This window comes from Leptonotus elevatus, chromosome 11 (assembly GCF_054856555.1).
Source record: "Leptonotus elevatus isolate MCC_2025b chromosome 11, RoL_Lele_1.0, whole genome shotgun sequence".
In the NCBI taxonomy this organism is placed as follows: Eukaryota; Metazoa; Chordata; class Actinopteri; order Syngnathiformes; family Syngnathidae; genus Leptonotus; species Leptonotus elevatus.
Window position 1 is genome coordinate 20,636,835 of NC_141249.1, and position 25,199 is coordinate 20,662,033.

Consider the following 25,199-nt stretch of genomic DNA (forward strand, 5'->3'; position numbering starts at 1 on the left):
TGGCGGCCCGCAAGCTGACAAGCATAACCGCTGCGGCGCGAAAATGGAAATCAGCCGCTATCTGATGCCAACAACAGTCGGGCGGCCGAGGAAAAGTGACGGGAGAAATCCCCGGGAAATAATCTGCGCTGGATGGACAAACACGCACACACACACGCACACACACACAAACACACACCATAATTAAAATGACCCATTCGGATGACATAATGGCGTCAAGCACATGATTTCTACTCTTGCTCTTCTTTTTTTTTGTATTCTTACTCTTTCCCAAATTCTTTCGTAAATACATTTTGCTGCCATTTTTTTCTGGCTTTTAATCTCAATCTTATACTTGATTGTTGTTGCTTTTTGTTTTATAGTCTTTCTTACTCTCACACTGACTCTAGTACGTTCCTTTATTTTTTTTCTTATTCTTTATCTTTGTTAATCTTATGCTTCCCGTCAGTCTTGTTTCTTACTCACGTTCTTATTATTTCTGTGTTCACACTATTATTCTTATTCTTAGGGATGGGCAAGTCTCGACGCCAGGTATCGGCATTGGACAGATACCCGGCCTTATTTTAAGTTATCAGTACTTGTGACGATGGCCGATACGAGGATCAGCTGCCACCTTGTGGCCATTTTACAACCAGGAAGTAGATATTAGATCATTAATAATATTATAATATATTATAATATTAATTATGTTGGTATTTCTTTAAAATGACATGTCATTGTTTCTTGGCGGGAGGCAATTTTATGTATCAAAAGTACTTGTGGTATCGGTGCTTGGTATCGGTAGTTGAGTACTTGTATCGAACATCGCTGCTTATTTTTATGTAATTATTTGCATTATTCTTTCCCCCGTACAAACCTCACTTGCTTTTATTCTTCCTTGTGTTTAAATGTCTTGCTCTCATGCTCCTAAAAATGATTTGATGGGTCAGGATCTTGTTTAAAAAAAGCCAACCAGTGTGCAAATAAGCAGCATGATGTAAATGGAGACAAATGGCCTAAAGTGCGCGATAGCGATCGTCCATTTAGACAAACGCGGCGCTCCGGCGCGCTGCAACCTTTCATACATAAAATATGTGCTGTCACTGATATTGCACCTTATCAGCGGCGAGGCCAAATTTGCGGGGGCCCTCGCACCCGGGCGATAGAGGCCCAGAGCTGGAGATGCTCGCCGCCGATAGCAGCCGTCTGTCTGTCTGTCAGCCCACGGGGGAGAAAGTGGGTGGGTGTTGTTCGTATTGGGAGGGGGTGTGGGGGCGGTAGATTCAAGCCACGCCGGTAGGATGTGTTCCCGGCGGAGCGTGAAGTCAACAGGCAAGCGGCGACAAATCCGGGTCGGCTGGAGTTGGACTGCCTTTATCGCACCCCCCCTTCTCCACCCCTCTCCCCACCACCTGACCCCCGCCCGCCTGTGACCTACCTCGGTTTTGGTGGTGGTGATGGATGAACACGCCGGAAGGGAAGCCAAGGCCGCGGTGGGAGTCTTGCATGTAAACGGTAATCCCTCCGTGCATTCCTGGTTCACTATTCACAAATTCACCTGCGCTGCTGTAGCATCATTCACTAACACCCCCCCCCGCAAAAAAATGAATATTTTTCTGGCAACTCAATCACTGATCACTATTGAATTAGCGCTGCCATTTTGTTATTACAGCAAAACACAAATTGAGGTCAAAGTGCCTTCGGGCTCGCATTGCAAGCGTCACGGCTCACCTGTTTTCAGAGTGTAGTCACGTTAGCTAACACTCTGGGGAAAATTTGAAATTTGATTGGTTAAAGAAACCGTCCCATTCGGCCAGCACTGCTGATCGGCGTCAAAACAGACGCATTTTTATTTTCATGCCAGGGCGCGTCTTTGACCATATCTGGGAATTCGGCAGACTGCACTACGCCTTGATTGGCGTTCCGGCAGACCGAGTGTTTTTTTTTTGTACACGTCCCCGGCACACCTGACAATTTAGTGGCATAATAGACTATACTTTACCAGGTCTAATTTGTGGTGCAGGTGACGTAACGGGATTTTGGTGGATTCAAAAAAAAATAAAAAAATTATTGACAAAAAAAAATAGGTTTACCAATCATACCATCATATCATCGTTTTGTTTTTTGTTTTTATAAATTGAACCCCAACAGAACTCAAAAATGCAATGCCATGACTTTTGAGAAACAACCACATGGATTTTATCACTGAATGATTTGGGTTTTAAATGCTTTTAAAAAAAAATGCTAATTGAATATAAACCCAGTAGGGCTCTGAGGTCTGTGGAGCCCAGAGTTCAAAGCAAACATGGTGAAGCGGCATTTAGCTGTTATGATGCATGCAAAATAAATACGCTGCCAACAGAAATGAAGTCAGCCCCGAGCTATAATCTAGCTAAAAAAAAAAAAAAACTAGCCCCCCCCCCTGTACCTTCAATTATTAAATGTCAGAATTAATATTTTAAAGACAGGTGAGTGCTTTGGATGCCTTGGATGGAACATGAAATTGTCCAAACACACGACAGTGTTGTGCACTGAGCATGCAGTCACATTAGCCGGCATTTAACACGCATGTACAAGCGCTCGTTCCCGATACCTGGGCCCTCCGCGTTCAAGCGGGCAGGATATTTAGGCGGGATTATCTGCACAAATAAGTCGGCTGAGATGCGAGATGCCGCCGCGCCGGGAAAATTCCATTTGTCAGCTCACTGGCTTTCATGAATACTTAAGAACCAATCGAGTGGCGAGTGTTTGTGGGACTAATTACACCGGTAGCACATAAATAAATAAATGCATGCCAAAATGCACCGCGCGGTGCTGTCCATCCGCCATTTTTGTGTCTATTGTTCCTCCAAATACAAATCGTCGATATTCATCCAATTTCTTCCATAAAAAATCCTGTTTTGAGTCTAAAATTGAAGTGGAAGAGTGTGAAAAGAGAACACAACAAAGTGCGGCGCATTGATGAGACCTTGCCATGACATTCATACATTTTACACTTTTACTCGGAGGAGTAAAAAATACAACAACATTGAAGATTAATAAGATGAGATACGAGAGTAATGCAAACAACTGCCTTAAAAATCAATAAGAACCCCAGTGAATAATTACGTTTGTGATTAGTATTGATCAGCGCTTCCACTGTGGCAACTCTCAATTTTTATTACTAAGAATGTGAATTCATACATTCCATTGCTTCAATCTTATTAAAAGATGCTTTTTTTTTTTACACACCGCTCATTTGCTTTATTCCACCTGTTTTGTTTTGTTGTTGTTTTTAGCACGGGAGGAGCATACAAGAAGCATGCAGGAAAGAAAAAAAAGGACGCCATGTTGAAAGGGCAACATGCCAACATCCATAGGAGGGATGGAAGGCAGATGAAGGTAAGGATGCTGGAAGGATGGAAGAAGGACACAGGAAGGACGTAGGACAGATGTAAGGAGGGTGTGTAAAGGGCGTTGGAAGGATTTAGAGCATGTGTGGCGCATAGAAAAAGTCTACACACCCCGTTTCAATGCAAGATGCATCGTTGCACATTCAAACTCGTGTTCAATGGGAGTCTGCAAAACGCCTGCAACCCACTAAAGTGCCACTGATTAACCTTAAATAAAGTTCACTTGTTCTAGTAGGCTTTTCCTGACACTTTTTTTTTCTCTCACAGTAAGTAGCCTGAGGGTTTTGGGCTAACATCAACTGCTATTTCCAGCTGTTTAGAATTCCTTATAAATTGTGTAAGGCCCCACCCAGTTCAAGCTGGAAAAAGAACAGCCCCAAGCAGGATGCTGCCACTACTGTTCTTCACTGTGTTCTTTAGTTGATGAGCAGTGTTTACAGAAAAAAAAAAAAGTTCCTTGTTCCTAAATGTCATGAAAAGGCACCTAGAACAACCAAAATGTATTTAAGGTAAATTAGAGGCACTTAAAATGGCGGCAGGTGTGTTTGAGTGTGATTGGTCAGATCCGAACACGGCCGCATCCCTACTTAGGAGAGGGTGTGCACACTTTTGCAACCACATCAACTGTCATTTTTTATTCTGCTCTGTTTTTCCATTATTTTTTTACATCACAAAAAGAGGGGTGTGTAGACTTTTTATATCTGCTAAGGAGGTAGGAAGGATGATAGCTTTAAGAGTCAATATGCTATCAAGCCAGCACACGAAACACATTGAGTCGCTATTATCAATTATTACGTGCACTACTATTCCTCTTGACGTTTTTGTTCATACTCGAAACAATGAAGGCACTTACAACAGCTCATTAAAACTCACTGCCGCGTTTGTTTTGTTTTTCATGAGGATTCTGCCATTAAAGGGCCACTCGTGCTTCTTATTGACTGTGAAGTGTCTTTTTGTTTTTTTTTATTTTAGTGCGGATTAAATGGGAGATAGCGAGCGCACTCACACACGCAAACGGAGTTCCTAATAACGCAGCCGAGTGTGAATGAGGAGGCGAAAGCGCGTTTTGTGGCGATTGTCGGGAGATGCGTTGGCGGGTGGCGGGTTGTGTTGCAAGGGCCCCCAGGACGCTGATAGAAAGCGGCAGTTTGCTGGGCGGCGGGAGGTGATTTATGGGTAGCGGGCGCGCTGATAAGGCGCCTGCCTTCATTTAACGCCTTATCGGCAGTGTTAAAGAGAGGCCGCAATTTGCAGCCTCCTTCAGAGGCCACATGTGACTAATCTGTGCCAGGCGCGACGACAATCTGTCTCGGGGAGCGCGATACATCATTCACTTGTCCCGCCCTTCTGCACCGCGACCACACAGGAGTACAAACAGCGACGCCATTTGTTTTTAAAATGAAGAACAAACCGCAACATGCTTCACCAGATGCCAAAAGCAGCTCATCCGTCCTTTACTGTATATTTGCTTAATAATGTCTTAGCTTGTTGTTGTTGTGGTTCCAGTTCCAGGCTAAAGCAAAAAACGCTAAAACTACTTACATTATGCTACTAATGTGGGTGCTAACGTTATGCTAGTAACGCGAGGACTACTCCTTATGCTAAGCTAACAAGGCCAGCACCTCGCTCCTGTCGTCGATCCTTCCTCCAATGGCGCAGCCGGTTTGGGTTAGCTTGGTTGTGAGAGGGAAAATGTTTACTACAAAATCAACAACGAGCTAAAAATGCTCAAATAATCTATAATCAAAATGCTAACGTCGTGCTACGAATGTGAGGCCCGTGGCCCGCATAGTCTGTCAAATCAGCCTGAAATCAGCTTTAGATCATCAAAAAAGCTAATGTTATGCTATTAATTTGAGGCCAAAAAACAATCCTGTCTTCTGAAGTTCCATTAAATCTTTCCAAAATAAATCAATCAATCATTTTTTTGTCTGCTCTAAGGTAGGATATGTTTTTGTAATACTGTATCTGTAAATTAACCAAAATGCTACAATTACGCTACTAACATGAGGCCTCGTAAGTGCTTATGCTAACTAATGATGCTAGCGCCACGCTTATAGCTTTCCTACACTGACAGCAAAATATTGCAGCGATAAGTAGCAGCTGCTTTCACACTGTTATCCATCATTTCCCCTCATAAATAAAAAAAAAAGGAGAAAGCTTTCGTGTTAGCATCTCTCAAAACTTTTCTCAGCTAACCATGCTAACTTGCCTTCGTAGCCACCCTGCTGCGTTACAACTATTCTGTTGCATTTTATCCTGTTTGTTTCTATAAAGCTATTAAATGACTGCCGATGGACAAGGAAAGATGTCAACTTTTATTTTTTGTAAAATAATCTTCAATCCCCCCCCGAAAATAAAACGTCATGCTGCTAACGTGAGGCCTTAAAGCTATCGGGATTGTCCGTTGAATCCGTCAAAAGTCAACGTTGGTCTGCTCCAAGTTAGGATGCTTGTATTTTCTGTATAATAATCAAGAGTAAGTAAAACCAAAAATACTAATGTAATGCCTTCTTATGATGCTAAGCTAACAAGGCTAGCCACGCTTTGCTTTGGAATAGAAAGTAAACAGAGCGCCACATTTCCCCCCACGGCGCGTTAAGTGGATGCTCATCATTCTGCACGTGAGTGACAGGTGATGGAGGCCAACGCTCTCAAATCCCGGCGGGCTGCGTTCAAGCAAAGGCCGCGGGGCGCGTTCAAAGGCCGCGGCCCGCGCCGTTGTTGCATTGCGTTGCAGCAAGCAGATTAAAAAGGACGGCGGCCCGTTTATCTCCCGCTTGTAAATGAGCGAGTGGCCAGTGTAGTGGCTGGCGGGCTCGGGCCGGGCCAGGCGAGGCGAGGCTGCTGGAACAAGAGGCTTAAGATGCTATCGCCGCCCTGCAGGCGCTGGCCAGATTAGAAGAGACACGCTGTTGACAAACAAGCCAGGGGGAGCTTATTAAACAATAATTAGATGCTAAGCTAACGCGCTATCGCCAACGCAAAGCTGAAGAGACGTCGGCGTCCCTTTTATCAAGGTCAGGAGTCATCGCTGGCTTTGGTTTACTGGCAGCGGCAAAGGATTCATTTTGCAGGTTTGGAATTCTTCTTTGGCTTTTGTTTATTATTACTATTATTGCAGGTACATGGTTTCAGCCTCTGAGAGACTTGTTTTCCGTCGGTTTGTTTTGGATCATCAATTTGACGCTATTTCGAGATGACCATATGACCCTCTGTGAAGAACAACAGGTAAGAAGTGGTGGTGGGAACGCCGACAGTTCTCAAGCTGCCTCTCGCTCATCGTCTTCAGCTTTTCCCTCCGTTTTGCCTCGCAGGGGTCTGGCGGCATTCAAATTGTTATTTACGATAACGCTCATAATTGCGCGCTGCCTGGCTGGCCGAGGGCCAGCTTGCTTGTTTCTGCATACTTCCCAGACGTTGACGGCGAGGCGAGTTGCAACAGGAACAAAAGTGACGAGGGGGCGCGTTTTTGTCTGCGTTTCCATCTTGCGTGACTTTTTTTTTTTAATAACTTTCAACCACAGCAAAGTCGAGCTGAAGTAAAAAAAAAGTTGAAACAAACCAAGATGTGAAACACACACAATGAGAACAGACTCAATGGCCCGACCTTGGGGAGCAAAACATATCATTTGATGACACCTTGGTGGCTTTAATGCATTAAATAAACACAATTATGTTTACAAAAAGGCAAATCAAAAGCACAACATTTGAGGGGAATATTTAAAGTGGCAAGTTATACCAGCTCAGACAAAAGAGGTTCAATCAAAACACTTTTTCAACTTCTTGATTAGTAGTTTTAAATGAAGTACCATTTGTTTGAAAATGAAGAAAACACCCCCTTGGAAAACTTGCACTTGGTACAACCCGGGTAGGACTTCCTGTATTTGAGTCTACTTCCTGTTTGAGGCTTTATGAACCACTCCAAAGCCAACAAATACCAACTTTGTGAAGCATTTACTATTATTTTTTTAGGATAATCATTATGGATATGCTGCTAAATGTTTTTTTTTTCCACTGATATGGACAATCCAATGGATTCCAACTTTCGGCAGGAAAACGCTCCGGTTTAAACGCCTGGCCTGGTGATGGTCTTCGACGGTCTTCTGGATTTGTTTGGCCCCGTCGGAAGATTCCGAGGATTACCGGGATCGCGGCTGTGAATACTCATCCTGCTCTTCACTCGGTCAAAGGCCACAAAAAAAGACGCCGGAGGTTTGCTAGACAGGAGGCGGTCACGGGGGCGGCCATTTTGCCAGGTAGGCGACTCAAAGTCAGTTATGAATCTTGCTTAGTTACAGTCATGTGAAAAAATGTTATTGAGTTAAAAAGCGGTTAGGGAAATAGTTAAATAGCTACCAATGAACTACTAGCTAGGTAGCTAACTACGAACTGGCTAGTAGTTAGCTAACATTTTCAGTCCTTTTTTAAAAGATGGTCTATTGATGTTTTTATTGTTTTCTGTGTGTCGTGTAAAATGTCATGAAATATAAATATGGCAACATCGCATCTTAATTGTTTTGTCTAGCATTACATGTGTTTGTTATAGATACAATATTAGCAACACATCATTTAAATATAACGTACAGTTACTGTGTCATGTATTTATACAAGGCATAATAAAACAAAATGATTTCCAACGTTTTCTAAGCAAGCCCCGCGTGCGCGCTTTTTGCTCCGATTCTCTCATTTGCGCTCATTTGTCGCGCGCGTCTGCAAAAAGTTGGACATGTTGTCAGCCGCGCGTCACCTTTGGCCGCCTCAAAGCCGCACGAAACAAACCAGAGAGCAAGCAATTTTATTGTTCACTGCTATCTTTAATTGCGATGAAAGGGGATTATGTAGATTTGCGCTAAGCCTCCCTGACAGGACACATTTGGACGTGAAAGAGGGCCGCGCTGGAGGAGTATGTGTCGCTGGCGGGGGCTTAGCGCGGGGCTACGTTCTTCCCAATAAAAAAAAAAAAAAAAAAACATTAAAAAAAGGGTAATCCCGGAGTCGAGGGATCCCTCATTTAGCCTCTCAGCCGCAGATGATGGCTCCAATTATAGCCTTTTTGCTCTCCTGCAAGACAAAGAGCAACGCTGTGTGTGACTAAATGTCATAAAGATACTGGAGTGTCGTTATCGTGCGCGCGCGCTCATTGTGGCGCTGCGACCAGTCACGAGCAGACAAGACACGGAAAGCAACTTTATTGCATTCAAAGAACAATATGCTGAGACTTCATGTCATGGGTTGCCAAAATAAGACCCCAAAAATTGAAGTGTAGCGTCGATCATTTTTGAAGGACCCGTGGAAATGACCACAAAAATATTTTTGGGAGAGAGAAAAAAAATTTTCTTATTTTGTCAGTTTTCACTTGAAAATGTCCTCTGGTTTCATTTTGAAATAAATAAATAAAAATACATCTTTAAATGTCAATGTAAAAAGATGTAAATTTTAAAGAAAATTTGCAAACTGCTGAGAATAAAAGTGTCTTTTTTTGATTCTTTTGTGCATACTTTTGAGAGAATATATATATATATATATATATATATATATATATATTAGGGGTGTGAATTGCCTAGTACCTGGCGATTCAATTCGTATCACGATTCATGGGTCACAATTCGATTCGATACCGATTAATCCTGATACGAATCTATAAACAGATTTTTTACATTTATTTTTTACTGAAATTAAAAAAAATAATAATCAGTAAAACTTGTACATGTACACTGTAAGATTTGTATGAAAATGTATTTATTTATCTGAAAATTCAGGCTTATAACGGAGCCACTGCATTTAACAAAAAGGTTGCAGTCTGTTTCATGTTTGAACAGCACTGAAATCAAATATTAAAGGCTTAATGTTCCGTTAATGTAACATTCATCCATGCTTAATGTGTGAATCCTAACTAACCCTAAGTAAGATGTTTTGTTGAATATTCCCATAAAAAAATGACGTTTAAAAAGCGATTCGGGAATTGCGCGCTGTTATATCGCGATATATTGCCGAATCAATTTTTTTTCTAACACCCCTAATATATATATATATATAGGGGGAAATATCCATTTTTTTTGAGAAAAAAATTACATTTTTAAGAAATACTTTTTTCCATATTTTTAAGGAAAAAAATGAGTAGGCCATGCAATATATTGTTCAAATTTGATATCGATAGATATAGTCGGGCTTGGGCTCTGGTAGCAGTCCTTGAGAGGAATTGGACTCTCTTCCACTTTGGGGCTGCCAATGGTGAGAGGCGCCGAGCAGGTGTAGGCATAAATATTGGCCCTGGGTTCACCCCACTGGACGAACCACCTTTGGGTGGGGGGGACGAGTCCTTGTAGGGGGTGCTGGAGCGCATGCCTGCTGGGAAACTCAATGGTTCTGCTGGGGGACTTCAGTGCCCCCCCCCTTCCCCTTCCCCCCAATCAGAAGTCAGGTGATGTTTGATGTTTCTCAAACATAAGGCCGCAATTTGATAACTGACTTTGTCTTGGACACTCGGGTGAAGAGAAAAGGAGGAGCTCTCAACTAATCACGCCTGTCCGATGGCAGACCCAAACATATTGGGAGTCCCAATTCCCGCCTACGGCAGAACTTCACCCGTGTCCCGAACGAGACATTGAGCCTGAATGGAAAGCTTTGTCGGCGTACTCCCAGATGGGCTCTCTATGAGTTTTGACAATAAAGTGATAACGTAGACTAAAGAAGAAGAAGAAGAAAAGTAGAACGTTGACAAACGCGTGGTAGGGCGGCGTCCTAGCGCCCCCTGTTGACCAGCCGCCACTGGTCAAAAATGTCCAAATGTGTCCAATTGGACCGGAACAATATGTCAAAGTTATAAATGGCGCCTGTGTTTTTCCCACAAAGTGGCACAAGACAAAAGTGTCTTTGTCAGCGCCACCTCGCACCTTCTTCCGCCCGGCGCTTCGGACAAATTCAATTCCACGCGCCGCATTTCACGGCCAATTTCACCGCCGTCCTTCCTGAAAGAAGCCGTCATCAATTCTTCACAAGCGGCCGTGTCTGCTTTGCTTGCCGGCGTGAAATCGCATCAAGATGTTTTATTTGTTTTTGTTTTTTTGAAACCACCCACTGCATTGAGGAGGAAGGAGAGTCTTTGTTTACACTTCCGACCGGCGTCTCGGTGACTTATTTGCTATAAATGACACGTTTTTTCTAGACAAAAAAAGGCACTCGTGTTCAACGAAGAGACTTTTCGTGTGAAAACGCTTGTCTGTCTGAATACAAAGTTTGATACATTTTGGGAATTAAAGTTTCAAACAAATGGATCATCCTTCTTCTAGGAAACTTTGTGTTTCAAGAAAAAAAAACACTTTTCTTGAAATATAACTTTATTCTCATCAGGTTATGCTGTTCTTCAAAAAAAAAACTTGTATTACTAAAAAATAAATGCATTTTAGTACAATTCTGAGTATTAAGTCATGTAAATGCAAAGTTTGTATAATTTTTCTTTCAAATATATTTAAAAAAAAAAGGATGTTTTCATAAGGAGATTAGTTTTTTGCTCTAAAATATTTTCCCTAAATAAAAATATACAAATATGAATAAAGCTTCTTTTTTTTTTAACTGTCGTTTTCCTCACAAAGAGTCAAACCTTTACCTCAGAAATACAATGTTACTCTTGTCGTTTTATGCTTTTTATTTTGAAAAGTACACAGATTTTTATTTTGAAAAATCTTTTTTTCCCTCAAAATCTTTTTTCCCCTCACAATCTTTTTTCCCCTGTTGTATATTTTGGAGTAAAAATGTATTTTCAAGAAAAAAATGGAAATTGAAATTTATTTTCTTTTTTTTTCAGATTTCTTCCCCCCTCAAATCCACTTCCCTGAAAGTAAATGACTGTGATATTTTTCTCAATATAGACTACAGCCAACTTTTTTCTGAAATTTTTCTTCTTTTTTTTTCTTGCAAAATGCACAACCATTTTCTCATTTTTTTTCTCCTTTGTATATTTTTGAGTAGAAAGTCTTTCCAAGTAAAAATAATCATTTTAACCAGAGAATGTTTCATCTATATATATATTAGGGGTGTTAGAAAAAATCGATTTGGCAATATATCGCGATATTACAGCGCGCAATTCTCGAATTGATTCGATATGTGGCCGAATCGATTTTTAAACATCATGAATCGTAATATGAATGGAATCGCCAGGTACTAGGCAATTCACACCCCTAATATATATATATATATATATATACATATATAATTTTGTCAAAGTTGTAACTTTTGTTGAAAAAAATTAAGCAACTTATCTCTTGTTTTAAAAAGAAAAACTTTTGTCTTAATATTGTTTATCATGATAGTTTCCTCCAACTTTTTTTCTCATAAGCATACAATATTTTCCTCATCCTGCTTCATCTAATATTATCTTTGCACCCTGGTGCCTGCCAGATAAATAACCCCCCCTCCCCCACCCACTTTTTTCCCTTCTTATTCTTGGCGACTCCATAAGAAGAACTTTGATATGAAATAGATTCGCCGCGACCAATGGCGGCACATTAGCCCGAAAGTGTCAGGGAGGGGGGGTGATGATGATGATGACGGTGATGATGAAGACGGAGGCAGGCCCACCATGAAATGAGTGCAAAGAAAACAATTCCTGCAGGCCGAGCGAGTGTGACGCCTCTTTAATTGCCTCGGGTCGCCCGCCACGCGGCTTATGGGCAACTCAGGAGCCTTGGCGGAGGCCCCGCCAGGTGTTTGTAACCAAAGCTATCACTTAAAAAGTAGCACACAAAAAAAGGGCAAGCAAAAAAAAAAAAAAGACTCAAATCTATCCCCTTCTCTGAATGGACTCTTTTTTTTCCCCTCCTCTTTTCTTCCTGCACTCTTTCTATCCACTATCTTTCACTCCGTTTGTGCGTGAGAGAGAAAATTCTCATGAATGATTTATATGTGTCTTGTTATCAGCAGCCATTTCTATAGACACCCCCCCCCCACACACAACGCATTCAGCGAGACATTTGTGGCATAATTGTTAATTTTAGCGCCCATAATGGCTTCAGATGGCGGCGCCGATTAGACATTTATTACACAATTAAATGAAACATACTCGAGAATCACAAAAGGGCCCCCTGCCGTAATTATTTCAGGCCATTAATAAAAGGGGGCATTAAATTATATTGGACACAAAAGGCAAGCCAAATAGATTTTCCATTAGAGCAATAGAAGCAGAGAGAGGGGTAATAGATCCCGCCTCAATTCACTCTCAAATTAATTGTTGCCGGGCCTATTTCCACTTACACACGCGCTGGAATGAGAAGACGAGTTGGTGGCCCCCGGTGTGTGTGTGTGTTATTATATATAGAGGGGGGGGGGGGGGGGTCCCCATTGTTTGACATCCTACAATGGAGACTTTCCATCTCAGTCCACCCCTCCACTTTTCTGACTCGGGCTTCATTTCCTCCTTTCAAGTGCGTGAATAAACGGCGATGACCGATGCGCATGCGTCATAACGTGCCCGCCCAACTTGAGATTGTTGACATTTTCCATCCATTTGGATTGCAATGCAAAGTTGCGTTTTGCCGTGAGTCTGCTCGTTAACGGCTTCCTTAACTTTGCCGCCATGCCCCGCCCACACGCATTGACAAAAAAAAAAGTGCCCCCCGTTCGTCACAGATTTGCGTCGCCCGTTTGTGTCGTGGTTCAAAGTTGGTAGCAGTCGGATAAAATGGCGGGGGATAAGTTCACATTGGAGAGATGCATGAAAAAGGTTCGGAATGAGCTGAAGATGGCCGCTTCAAACCAACATGGGAGACTTCCTGTGTCTTTTTGGGTGTTAAGTTCTGGAGACATTTTTTGTTGGTCGACTCATGATAGACAATTTTACCAAATTTCATGTTTCTGTGTGAAACTAGCTGCAGGGACTGAATTTTCTAAAAATAAATAAGAAGGCCGCACCTTTAACTCATTCACTCCCAGCCATTTTCACTGAAGCAACCCCCTTCGCTCCCGGCTGTTTTAATGGTATTTTGACTGATCCAAGGCCCACACAACATTGTGTTCTATTGCTATAAAAACAGGGAAGCTACCAAAAGAAAGATTAGAGTCTCTTCTTTCATCAGGATTTTATTTTTATTTTATCTGTTTCCATTTTGCAGCAATTAGCATTAGACTATCGCTAAGTTTCATCATGATTCACAAATCTGTTGAAAACAGGGGGAAATGAGCTTTTTGCAACATGGCATTGGTTGATCTCTTATACTCTGCTGCCACCTGCTGGCCGTTTTTGTAATTACTAACATTGCTTTAAGTGTTCTCTTCAGTTCAGAGGCTGCATCAAAAGCCTTCTGTGTGCTCTAGCATTAAAAAAAAAAAAAAGAACATAAAAAGGTATAAATAAGTGGGGGGGAAATGACGCCATAATGGTTGCTTCAAAGCAATATATCAGACTTTTGTGGGTTTACTCATGATAGACAAGTCTACCAAATTTCATGTTGCTGTCTGAAACTGACTGCAACCCGGAAAGGGTTAAAGGGGTTCTAAAATGGCTGCTTCCAACCAATAGGACAGACTTCCTGTCTTTTTTTGGGCATAACTTTGTGCGACTTTTCTTGTCAACCAAATTTCACGTTGCTCAGTGAAAAACCTCTTGCTTGATGAACAATTGTACAGTGTGTCGTTAGCATTATTAGCATAGCGGTGTAATGTATTTACTTTGCGTGTTAAGAAAAGAGATATTTGTTGTTGTTGTTTTAGCGTGCCAAATTTGAGCAGATTACGTTGCATCTTCATTAACTCATTCATTGCCATTGACGGCTATAGACGTCTAAAATTCCTTTGAACTATTTCTATTAGTTAACATTTTTTTTCCACTTTTGTTAACAAGAGTATGAAAACCTAGAAACAAATTATTGTACATTGAGAACAGATATAAAATTTGTGATTAATCGTGAGTTAACTAGTGAAGTCATGCGATTAATTATGATTAAAAGTTTTAATCGCCTGACGCCCCTAATTTTTAGCACACTTTTCTTTTTTTAATTAAAAAAACTAATTTTAATATTTTTTTTCATTTTTATAGTCTTTTTTTTAAGATTATTAAAATTTAGGGCCGTCAGGTGATTACAATTGTTAATCGCATGACTTCACTAGTTAACTCACGATTAATCACAAATTTTATATCTGTTCTAATACAATTTTAAAAATTCTAGTTTTTCAAGCTCTTGTTAACAAAAATGGGGAAAAAAATGTTAAACTAATAGAAATAGTTCAAATTAATTTTTGACGTCTACAGCCGTCAATGGCAGTGAATGAGTTAATGAACATCAAAAAGAAAATTTCTTTGACGACCTTCCTCCTTTTTTTTTTTTTCCTTTTCACAATAAGTCACCTTGCGTTGGTATCACTAGCCGAGGTCAGACATGACAGACTAATAAATCAGCACCATTCAATCCAACAAAAGGCCGCTATTGTCTCTTTGTGCTCCATTGCAAGTTCATTGTTTCATGAAGTATTGGCTGCCACTTTACATTTTAACACTCTTGACTGTCAAAGGCAATGTAAAAGGAAGTTATAGTTTGAATTTTTGTTCGCAAATGTCAACAAGTTGCAATGGTACTGAGCCCGTCCTGCCATAATAATTGATGTCAGGCCTTCCGTTTATCTGAGTCCGATTAAACAGCTGCACAAACATACCTAAAAAAAAAAAAAGAAGCCCATCTGCGAAATAGCGATGAGGCCACAAGGTGCACCACATTGTAGCGAGGGTTCACTCTAATTGGAAGAGTAATAGCGTTAAGGTGCTAGCGCGACATGGCTGCTTCTTCTTTTCTTGTTTTTCTCCAATGAATTTCTTTCTGTTAATGAAGGTCAGCGGTGAGTCACATCGTCTTGGCTTTTGTGATCGTTTATCAGACCTGATCTCCGCCGGGCCCCTTTAATCCTAATTGTGGAGTAGAATGTGGGCCGTTTGGACCCGCACGCTCTTTGATGTTCTTTTCTTATCACCGTTGCCTCCCCTCATCCCTCGCTCCCCCGACAACCCCTGACATTTTTTAATATATATATATAAACGCTCATATAAATGTGCGTCCATTAGTTAAGCTTTGCACAGGGTGGAGTTTAATAATGAATGGGAACATTATTATACAAATAAGAATGATTAAATGAAACTAACTTTTTTTTATCATGTTTCACATTAAGTTTGTTAATTTTGCACAAAATTAGCAGTCAACGTTAGCACACAAAAAAAGGCAAGAAAAGCCTACAAGAGCAGCTGAACTTTGTTTGGGTTAATCTCAGGCACTCTAAATGGTGGCAGGTGTGCACTGGCTCCCATTTAACATGACTTTGAATGGGATTGGTTCATCTGAGCATTCTCACTTCCTAGTTATGAGGGCGTGCACACTTATGCAACCAGATGATCTCAGTGATTTACACTCCCCTGTTTGAAAATGTATACATATAAATATATTTTGACTTGTACAGATCAGAGTGTTAGCACAAAATTAGCAGTCATTGTTGATGCAACACCTTCAGGCTTCTGGGAAAAGGGCATGAAAAGCCTAATAGAACAGCTAAGCTCTATTTGAGGTTAATCAGAGGCACTTTAGATAGCAGCAGATGTGCATTGACTGCCGATGAACATGGCTTGGGATGTGATTGGTTCAGCTGAACGCAACCACTTTCTATCTCTGAGGGTGTGCACATTTATGCAACCACATTATCTCAGTTGTCTATTTCCCCCTCTGGAAAAGTTTAAATATTATTCTAGATAGGTCACATCAAGGGTGGGAAAAGTTTGGAATGTTTTTTTTTTTCATATCACAATGCATTTGAACGAGGGTGTGTAGACTTTTAATATCAGCTAAAAAATTACATCTTTCTTTTGCGGCTGCGTCAAATAGGATTCATCAGACAATCGTCGTCGTCGTGTGTGTGTGCGTGTGTGTAGGGTGTGTGTGTGTGGGTGTGGGTGTGTGTGTTCAGCAAATTACACGTGAGCACACAAAAATAAGCTTTTACAACAACAACAAAAACGAAAAAACGGTGATGATATTATTGGAGTGAGGCGTTAAGAGGAAGGCAAAACATTCAAAGCTGGCGATTGTTTTGTTATTGTTGGCTGCCGGGGTGGGCGGGGCGGGGCTTGAAGTTGAACGTCTGGCGAACGTGAAGAGCTTCAGCACCACGGACAGTTACGCCGGGCGGGAAGGGAGCGACACGTACACGCACAGGCAACCTCCACGTGTGCGCGCTCGGGCAGCAGGCAGGCCGCCACGAGCACGCGCAGTGCTGAAGTAATCATCTGCTTGCATGACCATAGATAGATAGATAGAAAAAATATATAGAATGCAATTATGTTTTTAAAATGTATTATGTATTTTTTTTAATGCATATTTACTTCTTTTTTTTAAATTATTTGTAGTGTTTATAGACAAATGGATCGATAGATGGATTAAACCACATGAGTTTAAAGAAAATAAACTGCATCATATTAAAATGTAAACACTGATACCTATTTTTTTAATTAGAACATTTTTATTTGGCTTTTTTTTTTTTTTAATTATGAATGAATATAAACTTACGTATTTCAAATATGTTGCATTAAATTGTAGAAATGTCCAATAAAACAACTTAGTCAAATGATTCTGGTGCAAATCTATTATTATAGTTATAATAATTATTATTTGTATAAATTCATAAAATGTATTAATTCTCTAAATCCCCATCAGATGAGGAACTTATCAATCACGAACAGCCAATTGAGACCCATAATAATAATAACAATAAAGCATTCATTCCCGCTGTCTTGTTTTTACGCCGACATGCAATACATATTTTATGAATATTTGTTTTAAATAATTTTACCTGGTGCGCTGCTGAGCTTCTCGAAGTCGCCTCCTTCCCGCTGCCTGATTCTCTCCCCTGTTCCTTTCTTCATCTTCATCTTCTTCATCCCCCCCTCCCTTGAATTTTTTTTTTTAATGATTCCCCCCCCAGCGAGTAAATGTTGGAAATCTTCCTGCTTCTTGACGCGCGATGACGCATGCGCAGAGAGGAAGAGGAGGAGGAGAAGGGGGGGGGGGGGTACGACAGAGAAAGAGAGGGAGAAATCCCAACATATGGATATTATTATTACAGTAATTATTATTATTATTAATTCGATTCCTTGCAGCTTTTGCACCAGCTTTTGATGTGAGTGTCTTGTATCGTGTATCACACAGTGGCCCCCTGCGGGGGCTTCTTTCCTCACCCATGCACCACCCTCAGCAATTATTATTATTATTATTATTATTATTATAATGGCTTCTGGTCTTGCACGCATGCAGCCGATCTGCCGGTGGCTCCTCAACATCAAGTCAATCATTGTTTTGGGCGTGTCTAATTGTTGTCATGGTTGCACTTGCCTGCATGTAGTTGCCTCTTAATAGCCGCCTTGAAAGACATTTAATGACATGTAATGACGCCCGTCTTGTACTCATTAAAATATAAAGGTTAACTTTGATGACAGACAATGAAGAGAAATTACTGTAATTGCTACTTTGAAGGTGAAGTGCAGTCTGACTTTTATCGAAGTGTTACATTCTGAGCACGATGTTTGAGTTGGGCTAAACATTTTTTGACAGATTTTTTTTTCTCCCTTAGCTCCCCTGCAAAAAAAAAACACACACACACACAAAAAAAACCACTTTGTATTATTACTGACAATTTTTTTCTATCTTTTTGGTCAGATTATTGATGTTTTTTTGGTTTCTTTCTTTCTTTTTAAGAAAAATTAGATTTTTTCTCTGTGTGACTGTGTTGAGTGTTGTGGCCTATTCTAGTTTTTGGGCGTGCTTATACTTTTTGATAGATTCGTTTTTATTAAACAAATGCAAAGCTTATCGTAAAATAAATATTTTTTTGTTGCAATGTTATAAAATGTTGCTACAATATTTTGCAATCAAAGCTAGATCATACCAAACTAGACAAACAAAATGATTTTTTGGTGGAATTATTATAATTTGTGTCATATGTTTTATTTATTTATTTATTTATTACATATTTTTCTTCGCATTGTTGTATTTTTTGATAGAATTATTTAAAATTTAAGATGCATGGTAATGTATTTTTGTGGATTTTTTTTGTATGACATAATATTTCAGTGGGATTTTTGAAAATTAATCACATACTTTGCATTAATTATTAGTTTTTTGACTCAAATTATAGCTTTTTTTTGTTTTATATCCTTTAATCTTTTTAGTAAAATTTTGGGGGAAATTACTTTCCATATATATATATTTATTTTATTTATTTATTTATTTGTGTGTGGAGAGAGTCCTTTAAAAAATTAAATATAGAATTTAATAAAATTTGGGAAGACATTCATATTTTTAATATATTTTTTTCTATTTTTTGTCGTGGTATTGCCATTTTTTTATATAATTATTTTTGAATTATTCTTTTTTGGGTGGAGAAAGTCCTTTTTCATATCGGATTATAAAAAAAATTGGGGATAATTTTTCAAAAAAAAATCCCTTTTTTTATTTTTATTTAATCAAATTATTATCATATTTTGTTAGTTTTTTGTTAGTTTTTTGTTGTTTCGACCGCTCGAGTTGTGTCGTCGCGGTCTTCGCGTTCTAATTTGACGTCACGAAAGTGCACGCGCACGCCCATTGCGCATTGTCGGACGAAGGTGCGTCTGGGGGCTGATCGGTGTCAGCAAGGCAGGTCGTCTCCTTCCGCCGCCGCACAGCAGCTCACCGCACCTCTGCGCGTGACGTCACGTTGCGTGCAAGAACGCCTAAGCAAGCCCTGCCTTTGAAGTGGGCCGCTTTTGGCTCGCTCCTTGCCGCTTTCCGCGCTCATTTGCAAGGCGCGCCAGGTGGTGCAGCTCCACGGAAGAAGCGAGCGAGCGAACCAACGAGCGCACCGACCGAGCGAGCAGCGAGCAAACGAGCGAGCGAGCGAGCGAACAACACCACAACAAAAAAGAAGAAGAAGAGAGAGAGAAAGAGGACAGAAGGAGGCAAGGAAGGAGAGACTTTATTGCTTTCACCTTTTTGTGGATTCTTGCTTCTTTTCTTCCCACGTGCGTGCTCGCAGTCGCGGACTTTTTTGCGCGCGCTCTCTTTGGATTTTCAGCGCCTTCTCTCCTTTTTGGCACTTTTTTCTCTTTTTTTTTGTTCGCCGCCTGAGACGCGAGCGTGTCATGCCTGCAGCCTATCTCGCATCTTCCCGGCAGCAGGTGAACTCCAGATAACTTTTCTTTCCCTTTTTTTTTTTTCCCCCCCTTCCCTTTTCCAAGCAACCCCCTTTCCCTCCCGCGCCGGCCGCCGTGCACTCGCGACAATTAAGGCGTCATGTCCAAGCCGGCCGACCACATCAAGAGGCCCATGAACGCCTTCATGGTCTGGTCCCGGGGCCAGCGGCGGAAGATGGCCCAGGAGAACCCCAAGATGCACAACTCCGAGATCAGCAAGCGCCTCGGCGCCGAGTGGAAGCTGCTGTCCGAGGCCGAGAAGCGGCCCTACATCGACGAGGCCAAGCGGCTGCGCGCGCAGCACATGAAGGAGCACCCGGACTACAAGTACCGGCCGCGGCGCAAGCCCAAGAACCTGCTCAAGAAGGACCGCTACGTCTTCCCGCTGCCCTACCTGGGCGACACGGAGCACCTGAAGGGCCTCCCGATGCCGTCGGAAATGCTGCTGAGCTCCGGCGACAAAGCGGCGGTGGCGGCGGCGGCGGCGGCGCGCGCCTTCCTGCCGCCCACTTCCGTGTCCCCTTACTCGTCCTTCCTGGACGCGGCGGCGGCGGGCTTCGGCCAGAAAATGGCCGACCTGCCGCACGCCATGGCCGCGGCCGCCGCCGCCGGCGTGCCCTACTCGTCGCTGGGCGGCTACCAGGCCGGCGCGGGCGCCTTCGGCACGCTGGGCTGCGCGCCCACGCAGCACCCGCACGCGCACCCGCACACGCACACGCACCCGTCGCCCACGAACCCGGGCTACGTGGTGCCGTGTAACTGCAGCGCCTGGTCCGCGTCCAGCTTGCAGCCGCCCGTGGCCTACATCCTCTTTCCAGGTATGAGCAAGACTGGGATTGACCCCTACTCGTCCGCGCACGCCGCCGCCATGTAAGCACGCGCATGTCCAAAAAGAACGAAAAAGCAAGAGTGACTTTTTTTTTTCTTTTTTCTTTTTTGGAGGGAGAGGGGGACGTGCATGTACATAAGACCACGCGCTGGGAACCGGAAATGACTCCTTTTTTCTTTTTTTTCTCCCCCACGGGTGGATTGTAAGAAATGTCAAATGTTTATATACGGCAGCCTGCCAGAAGAAACAAAAAAGAAGAAAACAGAATAAGGAGGCCTTTAACTTTATTTATTGTGTACATTTCAATGATGATTTGTGTTGATTATTATCGATCAACTAATTATTATTACTACCCTCCCCTCAATTGGCACATACGGGTTATCGGTTAAGGTTAATTGTTTTACGTTGGCATTTTCTTCCCCTGTATTTTCTAATTTAATTTGAATGTGTATTTTCTATGGAAGACAAAAAAATAATAAAAAGATCAAATGTCATGTAATCTATAGAAGGTTGGCACCTCTTTGCAGCAAAGAGAAGAAGAAGAGTCCAATAAAAAGACAATCTGGCTCATTTCATGCTTGGAAAAAACGATTCTTCAACCTCAGAATTCAGATTAAAAAATAAAAAAAAAAAGACATCAAAATCAAAAAACGTGATTTGATAAAAGCTGCTTTTTCCATACAAAAAAAAAGAAGAAGTTGAACTTTGTGGGAACCGGGACGGCGGTGAAGAGGAGCGGAGGCCTCCCGGGACGGGCGCCTGTCGGACCCGTTTGGCGGCCTCGCAAGCCTGCTTGGAGAACCCTGGAGCTTGCTGGAGGTGGATTTAAAAAAAAAAAAAAATGAAGAAGAAATCCAAACATCAAAACATCGTCTTGCACTTACTTGCCTGCGAGTTTGACAACTGTGCAAAAAAAAAAAAAAGTATAAACAAAAAAGGCGGCATCTTCAAACGAAGCGATCACGTGTTTCAACATGCGCGCTGACTCATTAAGACAAAAGACTTGAAGGGCGCACACACAGGAATTCAATTCGCGTGCGTGTGTGTGTGTGTCAACTGGGAGGCTTGGAACGGGAGCGAGAAGCGCGCGTGCGCGCTGTTGCGAGCACGCGCCTTTTCTAATTAAGAATTTCATTTTCCACGTGCAAATTGTTGACTTTATCTGGCGGGAACATATGCTGCACACGAGTGGAGGTGCAATCTATCCCTGGGGGGGCGCAAGAGGAGGGGGAGAGAGGGGGGGTGACTAGGAGGGAGGGGGGGCTTTCGGTTCGCACCGCTTGTAAATGAGGATACTTGAAGTTGGATACCTCAAAAAAATGGGTGGGGTGGGGGGGTCATTAATTGTTTTAAGATGGATTTTTGTTGTTTTGCTGCATTCAAATTTGATCACGCACGATTATTTTCTTATACTTTTAATAGCACGATTGTGGCCTTATTTTGTGGCATTATTGATAATTATGATCGCACTCATCTGCATGCAGATGTTTGTGGCATCTTTTTTGTCGTTTTGATGACGTTATAATTTGTATTCTGGATTTTTTTTCTTTCTTATTTAGTGGCTTTAATTTGAGCTTTTACAATACAAAAGTCATGAAAGGCTCGCGTTGGCATGCTCAATTTTGGTTCATTTTGTTGCTATATTTATATTATGTTTTTATTGTTTATTTAAAAAAAATAGATTTTTCTTTTAAATCTCAATGGAGATGTCAATCATTTTTTAAGAAACATTCTCACGCATTGGATTTAAAAAATAATAATTTTGTTTCTTACATTAAGTCTTTTTTAATTAACTATTATTTATATTTATGAAGTCTTCATGTCACATTTTTAGACACAATAATTATTGTAATCTTGTATTTGTTATTATGTTGATTTCATGACATGAATCATTACATTCGTGCCAATTTAGTTTTAGTTATTTATTTTTTGGTTGTTTTTTTCATGTCATCCATTTTTTTTATAAAGTAATTATTTGCTGTTTTCAAGCCTTACATTGTAGCATTTTTATTGGTTTCTTTGGCTTTTTTTTAAAGTCTTCACGTAATACCTTTTTTTTAGACGTTATTATAAATATTCTGACTAATAGTTTTTTTGTTTTTTTTAGACGTTAGTATGAATATTATTTTTTAATGATTATTGCAGGGCACACATTACGTCGTCAAGCTTATTTATATAGGTTTATTTACTACAGTATTCACTTCCTTTGATTATGATTTTTTGAAATTTACATTTCTAATTTTGGTGACATATTCATGGCACTCCCCCAAAAAAAAAAAGTATTCTCTGAGCGTCATGTTTGAAAAAAAATGGTTGCAAATAATGGCGGCGTTTGAACGCTTTTTTCACGAGTCTTTTGACTCCCTCGTGGACTCCCGCGAATCGTTGGCGCGCTTCTTATCTGCTCAGCGGCGCCAACTCATCCTCATCCTCATCTTCATCCTCATCTTCATCACCGCTCGTGAGGAGGAGAATTGTTCTTGATTTCATTTCATTCGCGGGAGCGCGCTTTTCTTTCGCGCCTTTCCAGGTCATTTATACGCTTCATTTGCTGATAAAAGTCCACGGGGGAGGGGGGGGGGGGGGGTTGAGGGGATAGGGAGAGGGGGGGGGGGACGCAACTTTTTCCTACGAGACACTTAAAAATCAAAGACAATTAGCGCTTTATTTTTTTGTGTGTTTAATTAAATCGCCTGCACTTAGCGGCGTTTATTTGAGATTGCGCGTTTGAAAAGCTGAGATGTGATCCCAAATTAAAAAAAAGAATAAAAAATAAAAAAAAAAGCATGCGAGCTGCAGGAATTGTGAAATGCTTGTGTGGGCGCATACACACAGGCAGAGGATAAAAACTGATCTCATTTCAGCATATTAAATATTGTCTCCCAAAAAGGATGAAAAGCACCCTCGTCCATATCTGAAATTGAATCTGGGATAGCATTTGGACGTGCAAGGCAAGAAAAAAAGGAAAAGAAAAAAGAAAATACACACATTGTGTGTTGTGTTGTTTGAAGCGGGATGCTCTTCTTTTTTTTTTTTTTTTTAAACGCAAAGAAATGATAAAAATGTAAAAATATATATGTGTTTATTTATATATTTAAACGCAAGAAAGCTTAGAGGGAAAAGAATCTCATTGCAACGCTTGTTGAAAGGTTTAAAAAAGAAAAGAAAAAAAAGAAGTGATTTGCAACCACACTTTAGTTCTAAAGACACTGGATGCAGATTTTTTTTTTTACATTTATTTTTAATATATTTATACTTTTATTCTATTATTTGTCCCGGTGAATGGCATTTAGGATTTTTTATTGTCAGTCACATCAAAGACATATTTTACTTCAACCCATAAAGTCGTTTTTTGTTTTTGTTTTTTGTCATCAGGAAAATATTTTGTAACAAGTTTTCTTTGATGTGTAATATTTGATGGAAAACGATCAATCAGATCAAAACATTTTACGACGGCGCGTTAATGTGATCAAAGACATCTTTTACTCAAATGCAAATTTGCACCCATCAAATTGATTTTTTGTGGCCATGAAGACATTTTTCAATAAGTTTTCTTTCATCTTAATATTTCTATAATGTCATCAATCAGTCAAATAAGATCAAACACATCTTTCACTCAAAAGCAAAGTTGCATCCCTAGTATTGATTTTTGTCACGGGGAATGTATTTTAAAACGTGTTTCCTTTGATGTTTTGATTACAGACCAAAGTCAATAACGTTGATTTGTCATCACCAAGATGTTATTCAACACATTTTCTTTGATGTAAAGTAATTCTTTTGTAATCGTTAGCATAATAGCATCATTCCACAAGTCATTAAAAAAAAAAACTTTTTTTCCAGAATTGTATTGATAGGAAAGTGCGCTCAAATTGATTAGGCCAATACGACGATACCATCTTATACAGATCAAAAGATTTCTATGGCTATCGTCATTCAGATCAAAGTCTTCCTCGACTCAAATGCAAAATTGCGTCCATAAAGTGGATTTTTGTCACCAGGAGGACATTTTCAAACATGTTTGCTTTGATGTATAACAGTTAGATTACACATAATGCCCAATGAGATTTCATTTATTTATTTTCAACAGTTAACCCGCGTCTATTAAGCAGATTTTCTGTCATCAGGAAACAATTTAAAGTGTGTGTGTGCGTGTTTCCATTTTTTAATCATCCTTCACAAGGAGCGTTTTGTCTTATTTCGCAATCTTCAATTGTATTCATGATCAATAAGATCAAAGAGATTTTTTCGCACAAAAGGCAAAAGTTGCATCAATCACATGAAAGATGATTCTTGAGGTGACGACCCGGAAACGAGTGAATAGAATGGAGGACGTTCTTGAAGCGCTTTTCTTTGAAGTTGGCAAACGGAGCAGGAAAAGCCACGAGATTTTGAATCTCAAAACACAGAAACGTGCGCCATTACAATTAATTGATTTCATGCATTCACGTTTTAAAAACGTCTCGTATTTGTAACCCCGAAGGTGTGCAATCCGTGACCTAAATGTGCTCATTAATCCAGAATCAAAGTCGTCCGTAGAGTTTGAAATGCTCTTTTGCAAATATTAAAAATCAAGAAAATGTGCCATATATTTATTAGTTGTTAAAATTAATTGATAATCAAACTACTATTTTAATAAATGAGTAATCATTTGGAACCATTAAATTTTTTTAAAATGGTCCAAATCTTCAGATTTTCAGCATGTCAACAAGAATTGTTGACTGATTTCTGCCATTGACGGCTATCGACGTCAAAAATTAATTTCTGTTAGTTAAAAAAAATCCACTTTTGCTGACAAGAGTAT

General features: G+C 40.5%; 1 protein-coding gene and 1 long non-coding RNA gene across 2 annotated transcripts in view; both read left to right on the plus strand.

The window, feature by feature from the left end:
* The window catches only part of LOC147166404 (uncharacterized), an 86,121-nt gene extending 78,246 nt beyond the window's left edge, over positions 1-7,875 (plus strand). The window contains exons 3-4 of the long non-coding RNA XR_015096531.1: positions 3,258-3,360; positions 7,427-7,875. This is a non-coding gene — a long non-coding RNA (uncharacterized LOC147166404). The remainder of the gene's footprint in view (positions 1-3,257; positions 3,361-7,426) is intronic.
* Positions 7,876-18,967: 11,092 nt separating this feature from the next.
* sox14 (SRY-box transcription factor 14) lies at positions 18,968-20,968 on the plus strand. The gene has a single exon (XM_086089921.1). It carries the CDS (start codon positions 19,670-19,672, stop codon positions 20,441-20,443), a length of 774 nt encoding a protein of 257 aa, XP_085946047.1. The 5' UTR covers positions 18,968-19,669; the 3' UTR covers positions 20,444-20,968.
* The last annotated feature ends 4,231 nt before the right edge of the window (positions 20,969-25,199 follow it).